General features: G+C 45.0%; 1 protein-coding gene across 2 annotated transcripts in view; it reads right to left on the bottom strand.

Moving 5' to 3' along the window:
- Positions 1–6,354: 6,354 nt before the first annotated feature.
- Poc1b (POC1 centriolar protein B) overlaps positions 6,355–16,491 on the bottom strand; it is an 86,677-nt gene continuing 76,540 nt past the window's right edge. For both annotated transcript variants that reach the window (XM_038314451.1, XM_038314450.1), the window contains 2 exons: positions 9,327–9,539; positions 6,355–7,767 (listed from right to left, as the gene is read on the bottom strand). In XM_038314451.1, the coding sequence (XP_038170379.1) occupies positions 7,663–7,767; positions 9,327–9,539 (318 nt within the window). In that variant the 3' untranslated portion in view covers positions 6,355–7,662. The remainder of the gene's footprint in view (positions 7,768–9,326; positions 9,540–16,491) is intronic.

The following is a 16,491-nucleotide window of genomic DNA, read 5'->3' as shown; positions in this document are numbered from 1 at the left end:
TTACCTGCCACATGGCTCCCTGCCTGGAACCAGCCACCTTTGGAGACCTGCGGTGTGGTCTTATGGGATGTCCATCTGTCTGTCTCTCCTCGTGGGACTGGCTGTCCCATTGAGGTCTCTCACCCACCACGTGGCTCCCTGCCTGGGAGTCGTGGCCCACTGCAGCCACTCAGGGAACTGTGCCGTCCCTGCCTGGGACTGGCTACTCTTGGGACCCACTGCTTACTGCCGCCATTTGGGGACCTGCAGTGTTTCTGCTGCTGCAGCCACTGAGAATCTGCAGCATTTTACTTAATCTATTACAATATGTATATCAACTAAACTCTACTTTTAAAGATATTGGTAGTCCGAATTATGCTATGAATTATATTTCTATCCATTTTTCTTAAAACAAATGATGTTTATTTATTACGTATACGGTATTCTGCCTCCATGTATCCCTGCACACCAGAAGAGGGCACCGGACCTCATTAAAGATGGTTCTGAGCCACTTTGTGGCTGCTGGGAATTGAACTCAACTTTGGGGGGGGCCTCCGGAAGAGCAACCAGTACTCTTAACCTCTGAGCCATCTCTCTAGCCCCCATTTTTATGCATATACTTTTGTTATCAAAGCTTAAAGTTTTACAGTGATCAATTTATCTTAGTGGCTGTTAGGAATAATTCTTAAGACGAGCCTTTCCACCAACGCAAATAATTCCAATTAGACCAGATTAGACCGAATTTTAAAAAAAAATGCCCATGTTTAATAAATGCAGCTTTCCCGGGCGGTGGGGAAAGCAAGGCGGGGTGGTGGGGGGGGCTGTGGACCCCCAGACCCTGAATTTCCTGTAAACAAGTCATTTTCTATGCTTGCAGCTGCTCTGAGCAGGAGACCCTCAGGAGTTCCTGATGGCAGGGGAGTTTCTGGTGGGTTTGGCTGGGGCGTGGCTATCAGTTAAGGATTCCCTGGACACAATAAAGGGGACATTCTTGGGGAATTCAAAGATGACCCGTGTCTCTGTGTTTAAATCTCCAGGTCCCTTGCCTGAGCGTGAGTAGAGTGGATAGTGAGTTACTGAGGGTAGGGGGGAGGCAGTCGGTGGGGGGAGGACCATGCAAACTCTCCAAAGACCACATGTTCCTTCTCTGGGCCATAGCCTAAATAGTCTGTGGGAGTGGTCCTGACCCTCCCTGAAGAGGGGGTCAGACACTTGGTGGACTTTCAGGAGGTGAAGACCGGACCAAGGCGACTTCCAGGAGGAGGGAGCTTCCCAGCCCGGTATTTCAATGCCTGGTTTTTGAATGCATTTTATTTTGTAAAAATCTCAAATCAGGATCTGATTTTTGAAACAGGACTCACTATGCAGCCCCTGCTGGCCTCTAGCTCAGAATCTGCCTGCTTCTGCCTTTTGAGTGCTGGGATTAAAGGCATGGGCCACCACACAGGCTAGGGTGTCTGTGTTTCATAGGAATATGTTTGAGATTTGACCCCAAGGAAAATACAAATGATCTACCTTTATAATATAAAGTCACCTGTGCACCTCCCTCCCCCACCCCCATCCCCGAATTGACCTCTGCCTCTTGGCAAAGCCACTGACCTATTTTCCTAGTAAGCTGGAGCTGCAGTTGTTACCCGGCTGAGTCATAGCGGGAGGTAACCCGGCAATCACACGACGTTCCTAGAGTTCAACGTTCACCTTGCGTTAAAAACCCTTCGGTGTATGAAATCTAAAACCTGTACCCTGGCTAACACACTAAAAGCCATTTGGGAAAATAATCACTTCAAAGTCTACTGGAGAGACATTTAGTTTTTGTTTTATTATTAAATTTGCTTGTGGGCTAACTATAACTATTTGTTCAACACCTCCAAACACTTGAATCCCCCTTTCCTCTCGGTGGTAGAAATACTTTTATCTAGCGACAGATGGCTTATCTTCCAGTCCCCTAGTGTGTGTCAAAATTGCTCCCACCCAGGGGAAAAGTTTGAGGTAAGTATCCAGGCTGGCTTATCTTCACAGAAAAAGCAAGGAGCAAACACTATTTGTTTTGCAAATAGCCAAAGGGCCAGAAAGAAGAGTTCCAGGCAAATCTTCCCCTTACTGACACTTACTCGAGTCACATTCCAGCTCCCTCCCCGACTTCCCGGGTTTGCCAAGCTTTCAGTGAGGATAATCATGACATTAGTATTCGCACACTGAGTTCCTCCGGAGCTACTCAATGGCCAGCATTTGGCCAGCACCCTAAGGTTTTCTTTGTATGAAATCCCAATTTCTTGTATGTATACATTCTTTTTCTGTTGAATTTTTAAAAAATGAAACATCAATATACCATTAGTAATCACACTTTCATTCCCCACCTTTTAAATATTAGTCTGTGTCCCTTCCAGTGGCAATGGATACCATATTACTTGCAAATGGAGCCCAGGGATGATGGGTAAATAGCAATAATAGCTAACGATTACTAAACACTTTCTCGGTGGTGGCAGCTACTCGGCAGATCATTTCACAAACAAGGCACATGATTATTTTCACCTGTCAGAAGTAGAGACACTAAGCTTTGAGGGTATTTCCCACCCTGCAGGCACAACAGTAAAGAATGGTGCGGGCTGAGTCTGGTTTCATCGACAGCACATGAATACAGAGCTACGGAACAAACAGCAGGGCTTGCTGATGCTCTCTCATCTCAAATAGATATACATTAAAAAAAAAACTGTTTCTATGTGCATCAGTGCTTTGCCTGCATGAGGATGTTGGGTACCCGGGAACTGGAGTTACAGCCAGTTATGAGCTGCCATGGAGGTGCTGGGAGTTGAACCTGGGACCTCTGGAAGAGCAGCTAGTGCTTTTAACTGGCTGAGCCATCTCTCCAGCCCCCACAATTAAAAATTGTTAACAGAGGCCATTTGTTTCTGTTCACTCTACTTTTAACTGCTTTTGGCCCCAAGAGAAGACCTGCATTTTGAAGATCCCTGAAATGAAAATACTCCTTTAGCCGGGAGGTGGTGGCGCACGCCTTTAACCCCAGCACTCCAGAGGCAGAGGCAAGGGCATCTCTGTGAGTTTGAGGCCAGCCTGGCCTACAAGAGCTAGTTCCAGGACAGCCTCCAAAGATACAGAGAAACCCTGTCTCAAAAAAACAAGAGAGACTTTAATCCCAGCACTCGGGAGGCAGAGGCAGGCGGATCTCTGTGAGTTCAAGACCAGCCTGGTCTACAAGAGCTAGTTCCAGGACAGGCTCCAAAGCCACAGAGAAACCCTGTCTCGAAAAACCAAAAATAAAAAAAAAAAAAAAAAAAAAAAAAAAAAGAAAAAAAAAAACGAGAGAGAGAGAGAGAGAGAGAGAGAGAGAATCAACAGAATCAATAGCCCTTTGCTGAGCCGCTCCTATGAGCCAAGTGGCAAAGTTAAAGATGCAAATGTCTACCTCCTTTTGAGAAGGTCGAAGGCACAGCAGTTAGCCACACTGCAGCCTGGGTCAGAGAGTGCTGGGGACGGGGACGCACAAGAGAAAAGGATCCTGGGAAATATAACCACTTAAGGGTTTCTGTGTGAACACAGGTGCCCAGAGGGGCTCTCTAGTTTTCTGGAGCTAGAGTGACAGGAAGTTGGGAGCCACATGACATGGCTCCTTTATTAGAATAGGAAGTGCCTAACTGCAAAGACATTCTCTAACTCCCCTGGAAGGTGTTTCTTGGTTTGGCTGTTTTTGTTTCTAAAAAGGTGAGGAGGCAGAAAAGGGTTTCCAGGCAAAGACGAGTTGGGTGGGGTGACAGCAGGCTCAGGCTAAGTTGGGGCGAGACCAAATGGTGAAAAGTTAGAGATAGCATGGAACTGTAATTGCAGAAAGATAAAGGATGGGTACCCATGGTGATTGCCTTGGAATACTATGCAAAAAAACAAAGCGTGTGTGCACATGTGTGCGTGCGTGCTGTGTGTGTGTGTGTGTGTGTGTGTGTAGACAAGAGAAAATAGAGATATCTATCCTATAAGAGGAATCTCTTCTCCCAGCATAAACATCAAATTTTACCAAGAATCTATGTTTCATAGATCACCCTGAGTTCAGTAACCCAAACTTCTTCATCTTTTTGTGTTTTGTCCTGTTTTGAGATAGGGCTTCCCTATGAAGTCCAGGCTGGTCTCAAACCTGCAACATTCTGTCTCAACCTCTCAGGTGCTGGGATTCCTGGCATGTAGCACCTAAACAATTTTCTTCTGTACAGTTTGAGATGAGAATTAAAAAGTAGAATTCTTAAAATTAAAATTTTAAATCTCGAAGTGAGATGCAAACTTAATCTTTGACAGGTTAAGATACCTAAGTGAGAGGCCATTAGACCATAATGCCTCAGTCCAATGGCCTCAGTAAACGAGGGAGCGCACACTCACACTCCAGCAGTTTGCCAATCAGAAACCACCTGGTTTTTCAAGACAGGGTTTCTCTGTAGTTTTTGGAACCTGTCCTGGAATTAGCTCTTGTAGACCAGGCTGGCCTCGAACTCACAGAGATCTGCCTGCCTCTGCCTCCCAAGTGCTGGGGTTAAAGGCGTGCGCCACCACTGCCCAGCCAGAAACCACCTTTAGCGGTGATAATACCTTGCAAATGTTTTCCCTTGTGCTGCCTGGTGAAACTCAAATGTTTTGTCATTTGGCGAGGCCCTATTCTTGAGTTACTAATTTACCTGAACAATTAATAGCAGGGGATGGGAGTATGGGGAGTATGTGTAATGAATACTGGAGATGTGGAGGCAGGAGAATCAGGACTTCAGAGTCAGCCTGGGCTACATGTGACCCTGTCATAAAACAAAACAAAACCTCTGCAAAGACAGGGTCTCAATTATGGAACTCTGGCTAACCTGGAACTTGCTATGTAGACCGAGCTTGACTCAAACTCAAAATAGGCCTCTGCCTTCCAAGGACTGAGAAGAAAGGCATTAACCACCACGTGTCAAAAAAAAAACAAACCCTCTTGACAGGCATCACCAAATGTCACCCTCAATCACCATATATCCCTAGGAATTCCTTGCCTCGTTATCACCATCTTAATAAAGTGTACCTTTCCTTCCATTGGGGTCATTCTAATGCCTTTGCCTCTCACACCCTGTTCATCCCTTCAGCAAGTCTTTTGAGAGGACACAAAACACTCAATCGCTTCCCACTGCCTCCCACCTCCTGAATAAGCCAAGCCACCGCCATCTCTTGCCTAGGACACTTCAGGGGACCCACTGCTGGTCTCCCTCCTGTGGTCCCTTCTCACCCTTGCACTGCGGGCTAGAGTGGTTCTGAAAAAGAGTGTGCACAAGTCTCAGGCAGGCTTGAGCGGTCACCAGGCTGAGGCAGGAGGCCAGCTGATAGAGACTGTCTAAAAAGCAATGGCAACAGAGCAGGGTCCCATCTTGCAAATAGTAAAAGCTCCAATCCTCCCTCTGGGTCACCTTCATCAACCCTCCCTCTGGCGGCAGGGCCTTGTGGCCTCCCTTGATTGGAATTGTCTGCCTTGAGGGACTTCTCCAAACTTTCAGCTAGGGCGGTTCTCCCAGACACTTACTGTTATCTGACTTGCCTAGCTCTCACACGTGACCTGTCTTCCAGGCAGGAAGAGTTCCTGCCGTTTCCCTGATAGAACTCTGGAGCAGAGAACAATGCCCGGATTGTAGTGAGCCAGCGCCTGGCAAGCATTTTGTGAAGTAAGGAAACAGCTCCTCAGCCGCGGGTTTCTTCCTCCTCTGTCCATGCAATGGCTCCGGAGCAGAACGCCGGACAACCCATTGCAAGAACCTTAATTTTAGGTGAGAGACGCTGCGTCCTTGGGATATCAGGGATCAAATAAACAAAGCAAAACAAAACCCAAACTTCTCACTTTGTTTGATACCAATGCTTTCTCCTTAAAAAAAAAAAAAAAAAACAAAACTAAAAAAAAACTGTTCAACCAAGCGCACATGAGCACTCTAAGAGGAGATACTCCAGTTATGCGCTGCCACTACAGGCCAAGGAGGTTCCTCCAGAGCTCTGACAAAGGGGTGGGGGTCATGCAATGACACCTGTGGAAAGACTTCAGGGTATTTTTGCACTTATCATACCTTTCATCAAGGGTCTGTGATGACGGGAAAATTAAGTGGCCATCCCAGGTGGTCAGAAGCCGCAGAAGCTGGATCTGTGATTCCCTAAATGGGGGCCGCGGGCCATGAACACCCAGACCACCTCAGCCTGTTAGCAACCCAGGCCTCAGGGCCCCTTGTGGAGCTCCTGAGTCACCAACTCTAGAGATAAGGCTGGGGACTGGGACGCTGGGAGCTCTCCAGGAGACTGCCACTCAGAGGACTGCAGTCTAGAGGAGGGCAATGATAACATTTCTAGGTTATCAACATTAAAAAAAAAAAATCATTTTTAAGAGAACTGTCTTTATTGTTTGAAGCATAAAAAAGAGTAAACAAAAGTTGGTATTACATTTCATTTTTTATGTTGTCTTCTCAATGAAGGTATAAAAGTCCAGGGCCTCTTAGTTTTGTGAGCTTGTAAAAATGTCTAGACAGTCACACTCACAGGACGGAAAAGGCATTTACAACACGCAGCGAGACAGAAGATAAGCCCAGCTCATGGGTACATAGATGGAACTAGTGGAGGGAATTCTCAGTTCCCACCCTGCCAGGCCTTCATTTTCTCTTCATTTGCAGGCCGTAGATAGCCTTTGGCCCCCACAGAGGCGTATGACCTTTGTTCTCCAGGCCCAAAGCCTCCTCTTTTCGACTTTGATTTCCATTTGAAGATAAATATGCTTCACTTGTGACCAAGATCGTGTGGAATGCCTGCCTCCCTTTCACTTCAAATCACAATTCATTAAAATAAAATAGAAGATGCAGATTTTTTTCAAAATAAAAATATGCTGATTCAGCCGCCAACATCGCCCTAAGCGATAGATAACATACGTGATTCATTTGTATCTACATCAGTATATATTTTCATCGTTCTGGCTTTTGGGCACACTGAGATCATACAAACATAATCTCTGCGAACTCTGAACACAGAGCTCAGTAGGACGCAGTGTGTTTGCTCAGGCCGCAGTTGTGACTCAGGCTGCATGGGTTCTCGCGGCCGGCAAACAAGGAGAACTCGCCTTCTGTGGCTGTTGCTAATTAAGCTTATTCTTGCTGTGGAAAATTCTCTGGGAGCCTCTTTCCAAGGCACTGATAATAAGGGGGTAGTTTTTCTGACCTGAAAGAAATATGAGCCAGCTCAATAACGTATTCTCTGAGATGCTACCTGGAAGGAAGTAAATTATTTCGCATCAAGGGTGTGTTCATCTAAGAAATACATGAATTACCTTCAGGGATTGCTTGAACATGGTCAATCGAAATGATTTAACAATGAAATCTAGAGGTCTGGTTACTTTCCCGGTGGGGATTTGCACTTTGAATAAAAACTGACATTTCAAATAATATGGGGGGGGGATTTAAATGCTTATAATTTCATTTCTGCAATTATAAATGGGAGGCGCTTAAATTGATCCTTGACACTGATAAATGTGTTTAAGTTAGTTCTCAAAAATGACGTCAACCTGTGGTTCCGTTGCTCGATCTCTGAAGAAGCTGTGGTAATGAGCGCATGGTGGGGGTGGACCGCCTTGGCTACACCTGCCTGAGCATCTGAACAGGTCTTCCTTTATTGGCTTGTGCTCACACACTTTCTCAGTCAAGTTCTCTGCTGGATGACATTGAAAAGCTTTTGCTGATTCTCAAGGCAGCCTGTCAGCTTATCTTCTGTCAAAGTCAGTCGCTGCTCCAGAATTGAAACAGTCTGAGGCAAAAAAAAAAACATTGAGAGGGCATTGGTGTTGGGCAACCTGGTGCTTAGAGCGATGGGCTCAGCTCTACAGCAGCCGGTGTTTGGACTTGAATATCAATCACCTGCTCCCAAATTGACTAAAAAAATGGGCTCCCAACTTAGTGTGCTATTGTGCCCACCTGCAGAGCAAAGCATTATCAAGTATTGAAGAAGTTAAAACAAAACCAACCAACCAACAAATCCCCCCAAACCAACCAAAACAACTAAGGAGGACCGGACAGAGAGAAGACAGGAAAGAAAGTGTCCACTGTCCACTGAAACTGAATGTGGTGCCCGAGAGATCAGCAGTTTTTAAAGGAAAAAAACGTTTGGTAAACACAAGGAAGGGTCACCTGTGGCACAAATTTTCAAAAGAAAAATGGGTGAGCTTCATGGGATTTTTAGCGAGCAAATGTGGCCTCAGAGTCTCACAGGGCTCTTTCTCACGGTATGTCAGAGACCCACAGACACTCTGCGTAACTTCAAAGGCCCCGAGATGGAATGTGTAGGACAAAATGGGTCGGTTCTAAACACTGGCCGAACCACTGAGTCTTCTTTAGTGCCTGATGGTTTACCTGAGACAGACAAAGGAAACAGCCTCGTGTGGACATTGCATGATTTCCAGCGGTAATGGTAGATGCACAGTTGAGAACTGAGGTGATTTCTAGGCAGGAGGTGTTTGAGATTGAAATATTTATTCTGGGCAAGAAACTGTTGTTGCTCTCTCTCTCATGCATTTACCCCTCGCTCTGTGTAACGCGAGAGGCAGTGTGTGCACTGTGCACAGCAAAGATTACATGCACACACAAGGAGAACAACAGATGTCTCCAAAGGACACCATCAGCAGACTGGGGACACCATTGTTTCCTTTCAATACAAGACTTTTCTTATGTTAGGTCTACACCTCCTGAGAGCTGGAAGATGTTTTAGAACAGTATTTAAGGTCCACCGCACTTCTTTGCTGTGCTAAATGGCCTCAAGAGACTGGCTAAGATTCTAAAATGGGCACACAAGCCACTGGGAAGAAACTCTGGCGAGAGACATTGCACACTCGGCAGGCAGAGGATTATCAGTGGAAAAACTAGAAACTTTGGCAGTATTTTGTACTACAAAGGAGTGTTTACTTACAATAAATTTTTCTATGCTGTTAAATATTTCTTTATAAGTGACCAATATAAACAAATTCAAAGGATAAAATATTACTGCTTAAAACCAAATAACATTCATAGCAGAGTATCACTGCTATTTGCACAGATGCCACAGAGAGCACAGGGTGCTGTGTAAAAACACACACAAACACACACACACACGGGGCGGGAGAAGGGACGAGGGAGAGAGAGAGAGAGAGAGAGAGAGAGAGAGAGAGAGAGAGAGAGAGAGTTTCTGAGATACTCTATACAAGTTTGCTCAGACTAGCTTAGCCTGGAGTGTCTTGCTAATGACTATTTGAGTTTGCCTTGCCAGTCAAAATGCCCCCTGCACGTTAGATGTCCTCTCTAGATATCCCACCCCGAGGCCGAAGGTCAACCTACCTGCGTTAGGACGTTGAGTTGCTCCATAATGTGCTCTAGAGCGTCAGTCACGGCGAGCGGCACGCTTCTTTGGCTCTCCAAGGGGAGGTCACTTAAGTCTGCTTTCTTCTTCACAGTGGTTGATGAGCGCTCTGGCATTAAGGAAGGGTTCAGGAAATACCCACACAGGTCTTCGCCCTTCTCTGCTACGGCTCGGCTAGCAGAATCTGTGGTCTTTCAGGCCACGGAAAAGGCAGGAGCAATTAGAGTTTCCAAACTTACTAATACCCACACATACGCATATATAAATACATATCTAACACTTCCAGGTTACAGTGAATCATTTATCTTCTTTATATAACGGAGTACAGAAATAACAATTACAATGAAGGAACAAAGCTAACAGTAAGCAGAGAAAATTTACAATGTTTCTTCATTTTCTGTGAAAGACTTCCTATATGTCTGCCTGGTCAGGAGAGTTAGCATTTAAAAAGATTGCTGAATGAAGCTTATTTTCAATTTAAAATAAACATCTGCCTCCATTAAGATGACTATTAGTCTCCAGGAAAAGAAAATAACAAGCGCTGGTGAAGATGTAGAAAATTGAAGTCATCGAGTTTCACTGCTTAAAGCAGGAAATGCTCAAGCCGCTATGGGAAGTTTGGCAATTCCTCAAAAAATTGATCACAGAATTGCCATGCAATCTAGCAATGCCACTCCTCAGTATACAGCCAAAGGAACCGAGAGCAGACTCAAAGGACCAATATGGAAGTGCCAATATCCTTGGTGGCCTGTCTCACAGTAGCTTAAAAAAGAGTCTGACCTATCAGCAGAAAAAGGTGTAGACAAAACGTGGTAAAAATCGCTGATGGAATTGTATTTGGCTACGAAATAGAATTCTGATAATACTAACATGGGAAAGATCTTGAAAACATTATGCTGTCTGAAGTAGATGAAATACATGTCGTATTTCAAAGAGGTAGAGTCAGGGATGAAGGTTACTAGCATCTGGGAGGAAGGGTAATGAAATACTGCTTACTGAGTAAAACAGTTTCTATTTGAAACGCCAAAAGGTTGTGGAAATAAACAGTGGGAAGAGAACATTGTGTGTTTTCTGAATAAATCTGCTAGTAGATTGCATACTTAAAGTGAGTTTTTAAAAAGTAACTTCTTTGTTACATATATTTCACTACAAATCTAATCCTCCAGTTAGTCAGGTGGTGGCAGCGACGCCTTTAATCCCAGCACTTGGGAGGCAGATCAGGTGGGTCTCTGTTCGAGGCCAGCTTGGTTTACAGAAAGAGTTCCAGCACAGCCAGGGCAACAGAGAGAAACCCTGTCTTGAAAAACAAACAAACAAAAAAATCAAAACAAAACCAAAAAGAAAAAAAAAATCCTCCAATTCAGTAACAGCAAACTGCTAGAATATAAACTTAAGAAAATAATTCCACTTAGAATAGCGTTAAAAATTAAACTACTTAGGAATAAATTTTACAAACTAAGTGTCAGACTTGTACACTGGGAACGGTAAGGCACCATTAAGTGGAACTACACTTAATGGAAAGACACCTCCTATCCTGTGCTCACAGATCTGAGAACCAACACTGTTAAGACGGCAAATGCCCGTAATCCCAGCACCTGGAAGGTTGGGGCAGGAGGATGAGGAGTTCCACTACAGCCTAGACTATCTTATATAGAGAGACTCTGTCATAAAAAAGATGGCAGTATCCCCCCAACACTGACGAAGGCACTCAGAGCAATCTATCAAACTTCCAGCAGCTTTCTTTTACAGAAAGCTTAAGCTGGCCCTAAAATTCACACTGAGGTGCAAAGAACCCACACAGCTAAAATAACCTGAGAGAAAAAACAGAGAGCACGCCCCAAACTGCAAAAGTTACCAGCAAGTTCTAGGACCTAATACGGTGTAAAAAACTGAGGTTGTGTCTCAACGCTACGGTCCATGTCCGGTGTGTGTCTCGCCCTATGCTTAATCCCTAGCCCCTTCAAAAGGCTTATAGACCAACACAACAGATTTGACAGATCAGAAATAAACCCGTATATTAACATATGGTCGACTGATTTCAGACAACTGCCAAGAAAATTTACTTTGGAAAAAAAAAACCCATTATCTTTTTAACAAAAGATGCTGGGAAAACTAGATACACTTAACAAAATAAATCTGTTCCTTGACTTCACGCCATGTGCGATATTAACCCAACAAAGGTCAGAGATTTAAAAGAAGAGCTAAGACTATAAAACTTTTAGAAGGAAATAGGATGAAATCTGGTCCTCGATGGACCCAGGCGTGTCCAACCTGTTACACTGCCACACGGCAACTGTACTTGGCCACATTCATTGCTACTGAATAATTTTGTAAGTCAGATGAATCTTCGAAGCATTGGCTTACATTAAAGAAGCTAGACACCAAAGGCTATTATGTAATACTATTTCTATAAAACAGTCAACATGGGAGAATATGATAATATACTAAAACCAGTGGTTGCGGGGGGGGGGGTGAGTGCCAAGGGGAATAAGATGACAGTGGTAATGCCACAAAAATGGTCTTAAAGTCCCTCAGCAGTGACAAAATCCCCTGAAATTAGTCATAGTAGGGGCTCAAGAGACGGCTCAGCAGCTAAGAGCTGACTGCGAGAGAACCCAGACTTCAATTCCTAGCACCCACATGGTGGCTCACCACCACTGGTAATGCCTGTCCCTGTGGAGACTGCACGCAGGCGGTGCACATTCTTACAGAAGGCCCACACACAGAAAAATACATTAGTCACAGTAGTATAAACTATTTTACTAACTTTGTTAAATGCTAGTGACGTGCACATGTCCAAAGAGTCAATTTTATAGCGTATAAATTCCCTGATTAAAGTTATTATGAAAATACAACCCAAATAAAATACACGCCTCAGAGTTTTTGCTGGTTTGTTTTTCTACTCTTAAACTCCTGGTTGTTGCTAGGGGCCGGGGGCTCCTGGCAGAGGTTTCTCCAGGTGTTTCTGTTGACAAGGTGACGCATGGCAGCCACTGCAAGCTTCCCACACGCTAGCTTATTTCAGCCTCTCAGTGGCCCCACGGGTGGACTCTCCTGGTTTCCGCAGCTGCCTCTGGTGTTCTAGCAAGGCTGAGTTCCTTCACTTTCAAAGGATGCTCTAGGTTTTCAGAAAAGGAAACGGACGCTGAGCAGCTCATCAGCCTGCCCAAGGCCATACGTGTAGGAACGAACCAGAGTTAAGGCGAAAAATGCTGAAGCTCTCCACGTGCAGAACTCTGGGGCGAGGCCACTGCTCTCCATGGTACTCTTGACCATTTTTTTTTTTAGAAAGGTGAAACATTCACATTTCCTTTTCGTATAAATACAACAATTCACTGTTTGTCAAAAATAATGAAATTAAATTTTAAAAATCCACTATTATCCGCTAAGGTGAGGCCGAGGGCTCTGTGTACACTAAGGTCCCAATTTAATTACTATAGCAGTTCAATCAATGAACTTAAACAGGGGTAAATGACTTAGGAACATAGGAAGTCAAAGCAATAAAGGAACTCTAATAGAGTCTTAATAGTAACTTTCTTGTTTGGAGAAAGAAAACAGACAGATTACCATCACAGAACATATAGCCATGATAAGAAAAGGAAGCATACGGGCCGGAAGGAAAAAACAGCCAATCCTCATAGCAAACATCAGCCAAGTGATGTCTGCTGTTCCATCAAAGGAACTAGAACATACATCTTAGCTGATTCGTCCCTACCAACCAATCCTGCCCTTGCTTCCTGTGTGCAGAGGAGAAAAATGAGATGCACACATCATAAATTAAGAATAAATTTCTTTATCATAAAATTGGAGAGAAACCACGTTTAAGATGCTGTGCCTCTAGGACCTGTCTCCCAAACATCCCTGCTAATATCTGGTGTAATATGAAGCACCTGCCAGTACCAAACATATACAGGACAGGATGCTCGCTCTCGAGGACTCTCTAGGACAACTAGAGACACGGCTGGAGCTAAGAAAGCAGAAAACATAGGAGACGGGGGTGGTGGTGGGGGGGACCTTAGGTCTGAGAAAAACAGCGACAGCTGTAGAAGGCTCACAAGAACGCCAGCACCCTGCAGCCCCTCTACTGCTGACACGCCAACAGTGGGGACAGAGATGCCTTTGCTGCCCAGCAAACCAGACCTTTCTGCAGTGGGCACCGGGCTGCAGCAAGGAGAATGTCTCACATGGCACTTCCCCTCCAAAACTAAGTTTACTAAGGTTAGAAAGTATTGTTCTTCCACCCCTCCCCTCAAACAAATCATCTAGCCAAAGCTGTAAGGGATTATCAAGATGAGGCCACTTGAGGTGAGAAGCTCCATCCCTGGGCTGGAGTCCTAGGCTGAATGGGAAAGAGGAAGTGAGTTGATCCTGTGTCCAATGTTTACTGCTTCGGAGCTCTCTCTTCTTAATCAGCACTGAACTACAGGGGCTGTTGATATATGCTCTCAATAGTCCACGCCACGTGACCAGCACCCGTATACACCTTCCACCATGACCGCTCTACCAGGATAGATTGTACTCTCAAAGTCGAAGTGGAAACAAACTCCTGTTGCCTTAAGTTGCTTTTGCTAGGCATTTTGTTGCAAACACAAAACAAGTTAACTAATAAAATATACCAACAAAATCAACCAGCCAGCCTGCCAGCCTGCCAGCCAAATAAACACATACACAAAACCAGAAAAACACAAAAGCCTTAGGTATAAAGTTTTACAGAGGATTTGAAAGGCGCATCCCTTACGGGGCTGTCAGCTGGGGTATCTGAACGACTTCGGTCCCCTGGACACAGCTGAGGATACACAGCCGGCATTACCAATGTTTCTCATTATTTTCATTTCTATGGAAACCGATCTGCTTTGAAGGCATGAATGGGTAGCACGCAAGTACAAATGAGATTTGTATAAAGATGCCCCTGTACTTTCACTTATCACTGTATGATTAAGAAAACACAGGCTCTATTACCAGGTCCTTAATGGAAGATCTGTTTTCTACCGCCCCGCCCTGCCCTGGAAACCCGTGCCACAGCAGGCAACCATTAATTAATGATGCAAGCGCTGACTACAACATCTGGGCACTGGGAAAGAGGCGGCGAGGGAAACAGAATCAGTGCTCTCTCTTCTGAACTAACAGTGAACTTCAAGTGTGCAGATGCAGGCTTTCCCAATGTTCCGGGCAGATGCGACACCAATCATGTTTCCTGCCAGAAAAACATGGTAGTGGTGGTGGGGCGGGGGTTGGAGACAGAGGCTTGGAAAGCCATAGCCGGTTCAGATTCATTTTGTTGTCGTGTTAGACCGTCCACAGGATGAACACAACTCTGTCACTGCCTGTCTCGGTCACATTCCTCTTGATGTGACAAAACAGCTGAGGGCGTTTGGGGGGCTTCCAGCTCCAGAGGGACCAGGGTCCATCACCTGTCACTGCAGGAAGCAGCGCAGCAGCAGGCAGGCGGGCAAGGTGTGGAGGTAGCAGCTGAGAACCCACAGCTCAGACTACAAACGGGATCCATAAGCAAAGGCAGAGGGCACACCGGCGAATGGCGTGAACCTCTGGAAATCTCAACGCCTGTCCCCATGGGCACACCTCCTCCAACACAGCCACACCTCCCGATTCTTCCCAAACAGTTGCACCAACTGGGGACCAAGTTTCGAACACATGAGCCTGTGGGGGCCATTCTCGTTCATATCACCGCCCGCCCAACAGTATCCTAGTGACTAGGGGAAGCCCGTAGTGGCTCCCTTCGGATAACTGTTAACCAACAACAAATGCTGGGCTAGGCATTCCTGTAAAGGTCTCCTGTGCACAGAAGATGTCCCTACGGCGGAACAGCCGTCACTTATAGCAAATGCTGTCGAACACGTTAGTATCAGCTGGCTCTTCCAGTTTCGCATCTAAAAGATAATTATTCCACAGATAAAATCCTGCCTAATGTGGGCAGGAAACCTTGTCATGGCTTTAATATCACTGTGAATTTCCTGGGCTGATGGTAAGTTGAGGATATTTAATGTATATGTCAATAAATTCTATAAGCGTCTCAATTTAATCTTTTGCCAAATTTTAAACAAATATTTTTGGCTTTTGAAATGAAAATATAATTCCATCATTTTCCCTATTCTGTTTGTTTCCTCCCTCTAACTTTTGCCATGTACTTGCCTTCCCCTTGCTCTCAAATTCATACTTCTATGTCTTTAATTGTTGTTACACACACACACACACACACACACACACACACCTAAATATATAAATAAAACTTGCTCAGGCTGTGTAAAGTTACCTGAATGTGTATGATTTCAGGGCTGACCACTTGGTGTTGGGATAGCCAAATGGGGGGCCCTTTGCAGAGCAGACTATTTCCTTAGTTACCTACAAGTCTTTGTCTAGGTATGAGGTCCTGTCTGCTTTCCCCTTCCATGTGTGGGAGGTCCTTCTGTCTATGTGTTGCTTTCATTGGTTAATGAATAAATCTGTTTTGGCCAATGGCTTAGCAGAATAGAGCGAGGCGGGAAAACTAAACTGAAGGCTAGGAAAAAGAAGGCGGAGTCAGGGAGAAGCCATGTAGCCCTGCCGGAGACAGACACTGGATGAACTTTACCCTGTAAGCCACAGTCACGTCGCAATACATAGATTAATAGAAATGGGTTAATTTGCCGGGCGGTGGTGGTGCACGCCTTTAATTCCAGCACTCGGGAGGCAGAGGCAGGTGGATCTTTGTGAGTTTGAGTCCAGCCTGGTCTACAAGAGCTAGCTCCAGGACAGGCTCCAAAGCTACAGAGAAACCCTTTCTCGAACACCCCCCCCCCAAAAAAAAAAGAAAAAGAAAAGAAATAGGTTAAGATATAAGAGTAAGCCAGGAATACACTTAAGCCATTGGCCAAACAGTATTGCAAATAATATAGTTTCTGTGTGATTATCTCATGGTCTGGGTAGCCAGGAACAAACATGCAGTCTCCGCCAACACTGGTGCCATCCTTGTGCAGATCACGTTTAGGCAGCCACATTGATGAGACTTCATGGATGTAGTTTCTCTAGCATTTTCAAATATCCTGTTCCTCTGGCTCTTACAATCTTTCTGCCCCCTCTTCTGTTACGATCCCTCAGCCTTAAGGTGTGTTGCAGATTTATCAGCGAGGTCTTGGCATCACATGA

The sequence above is a fragment of the Arvicola amphibius genome, chromosome 17 (genome assembly GCF_903992535.2).
Source record: "Arvicola amphibius chromosome 17, mArvAmp1.2, whole genome shotgun sequence".
NCBI lineage: Eukaryota > Metazoa > Chordata > Mammalia > Rodentia > Cricetidae > Arvicola > Arvicola amphibius.
Note: the sequence above shows the minus strand (reverse complement) of the source record. Positions and strands in the feature narration are given on the sequence as shown.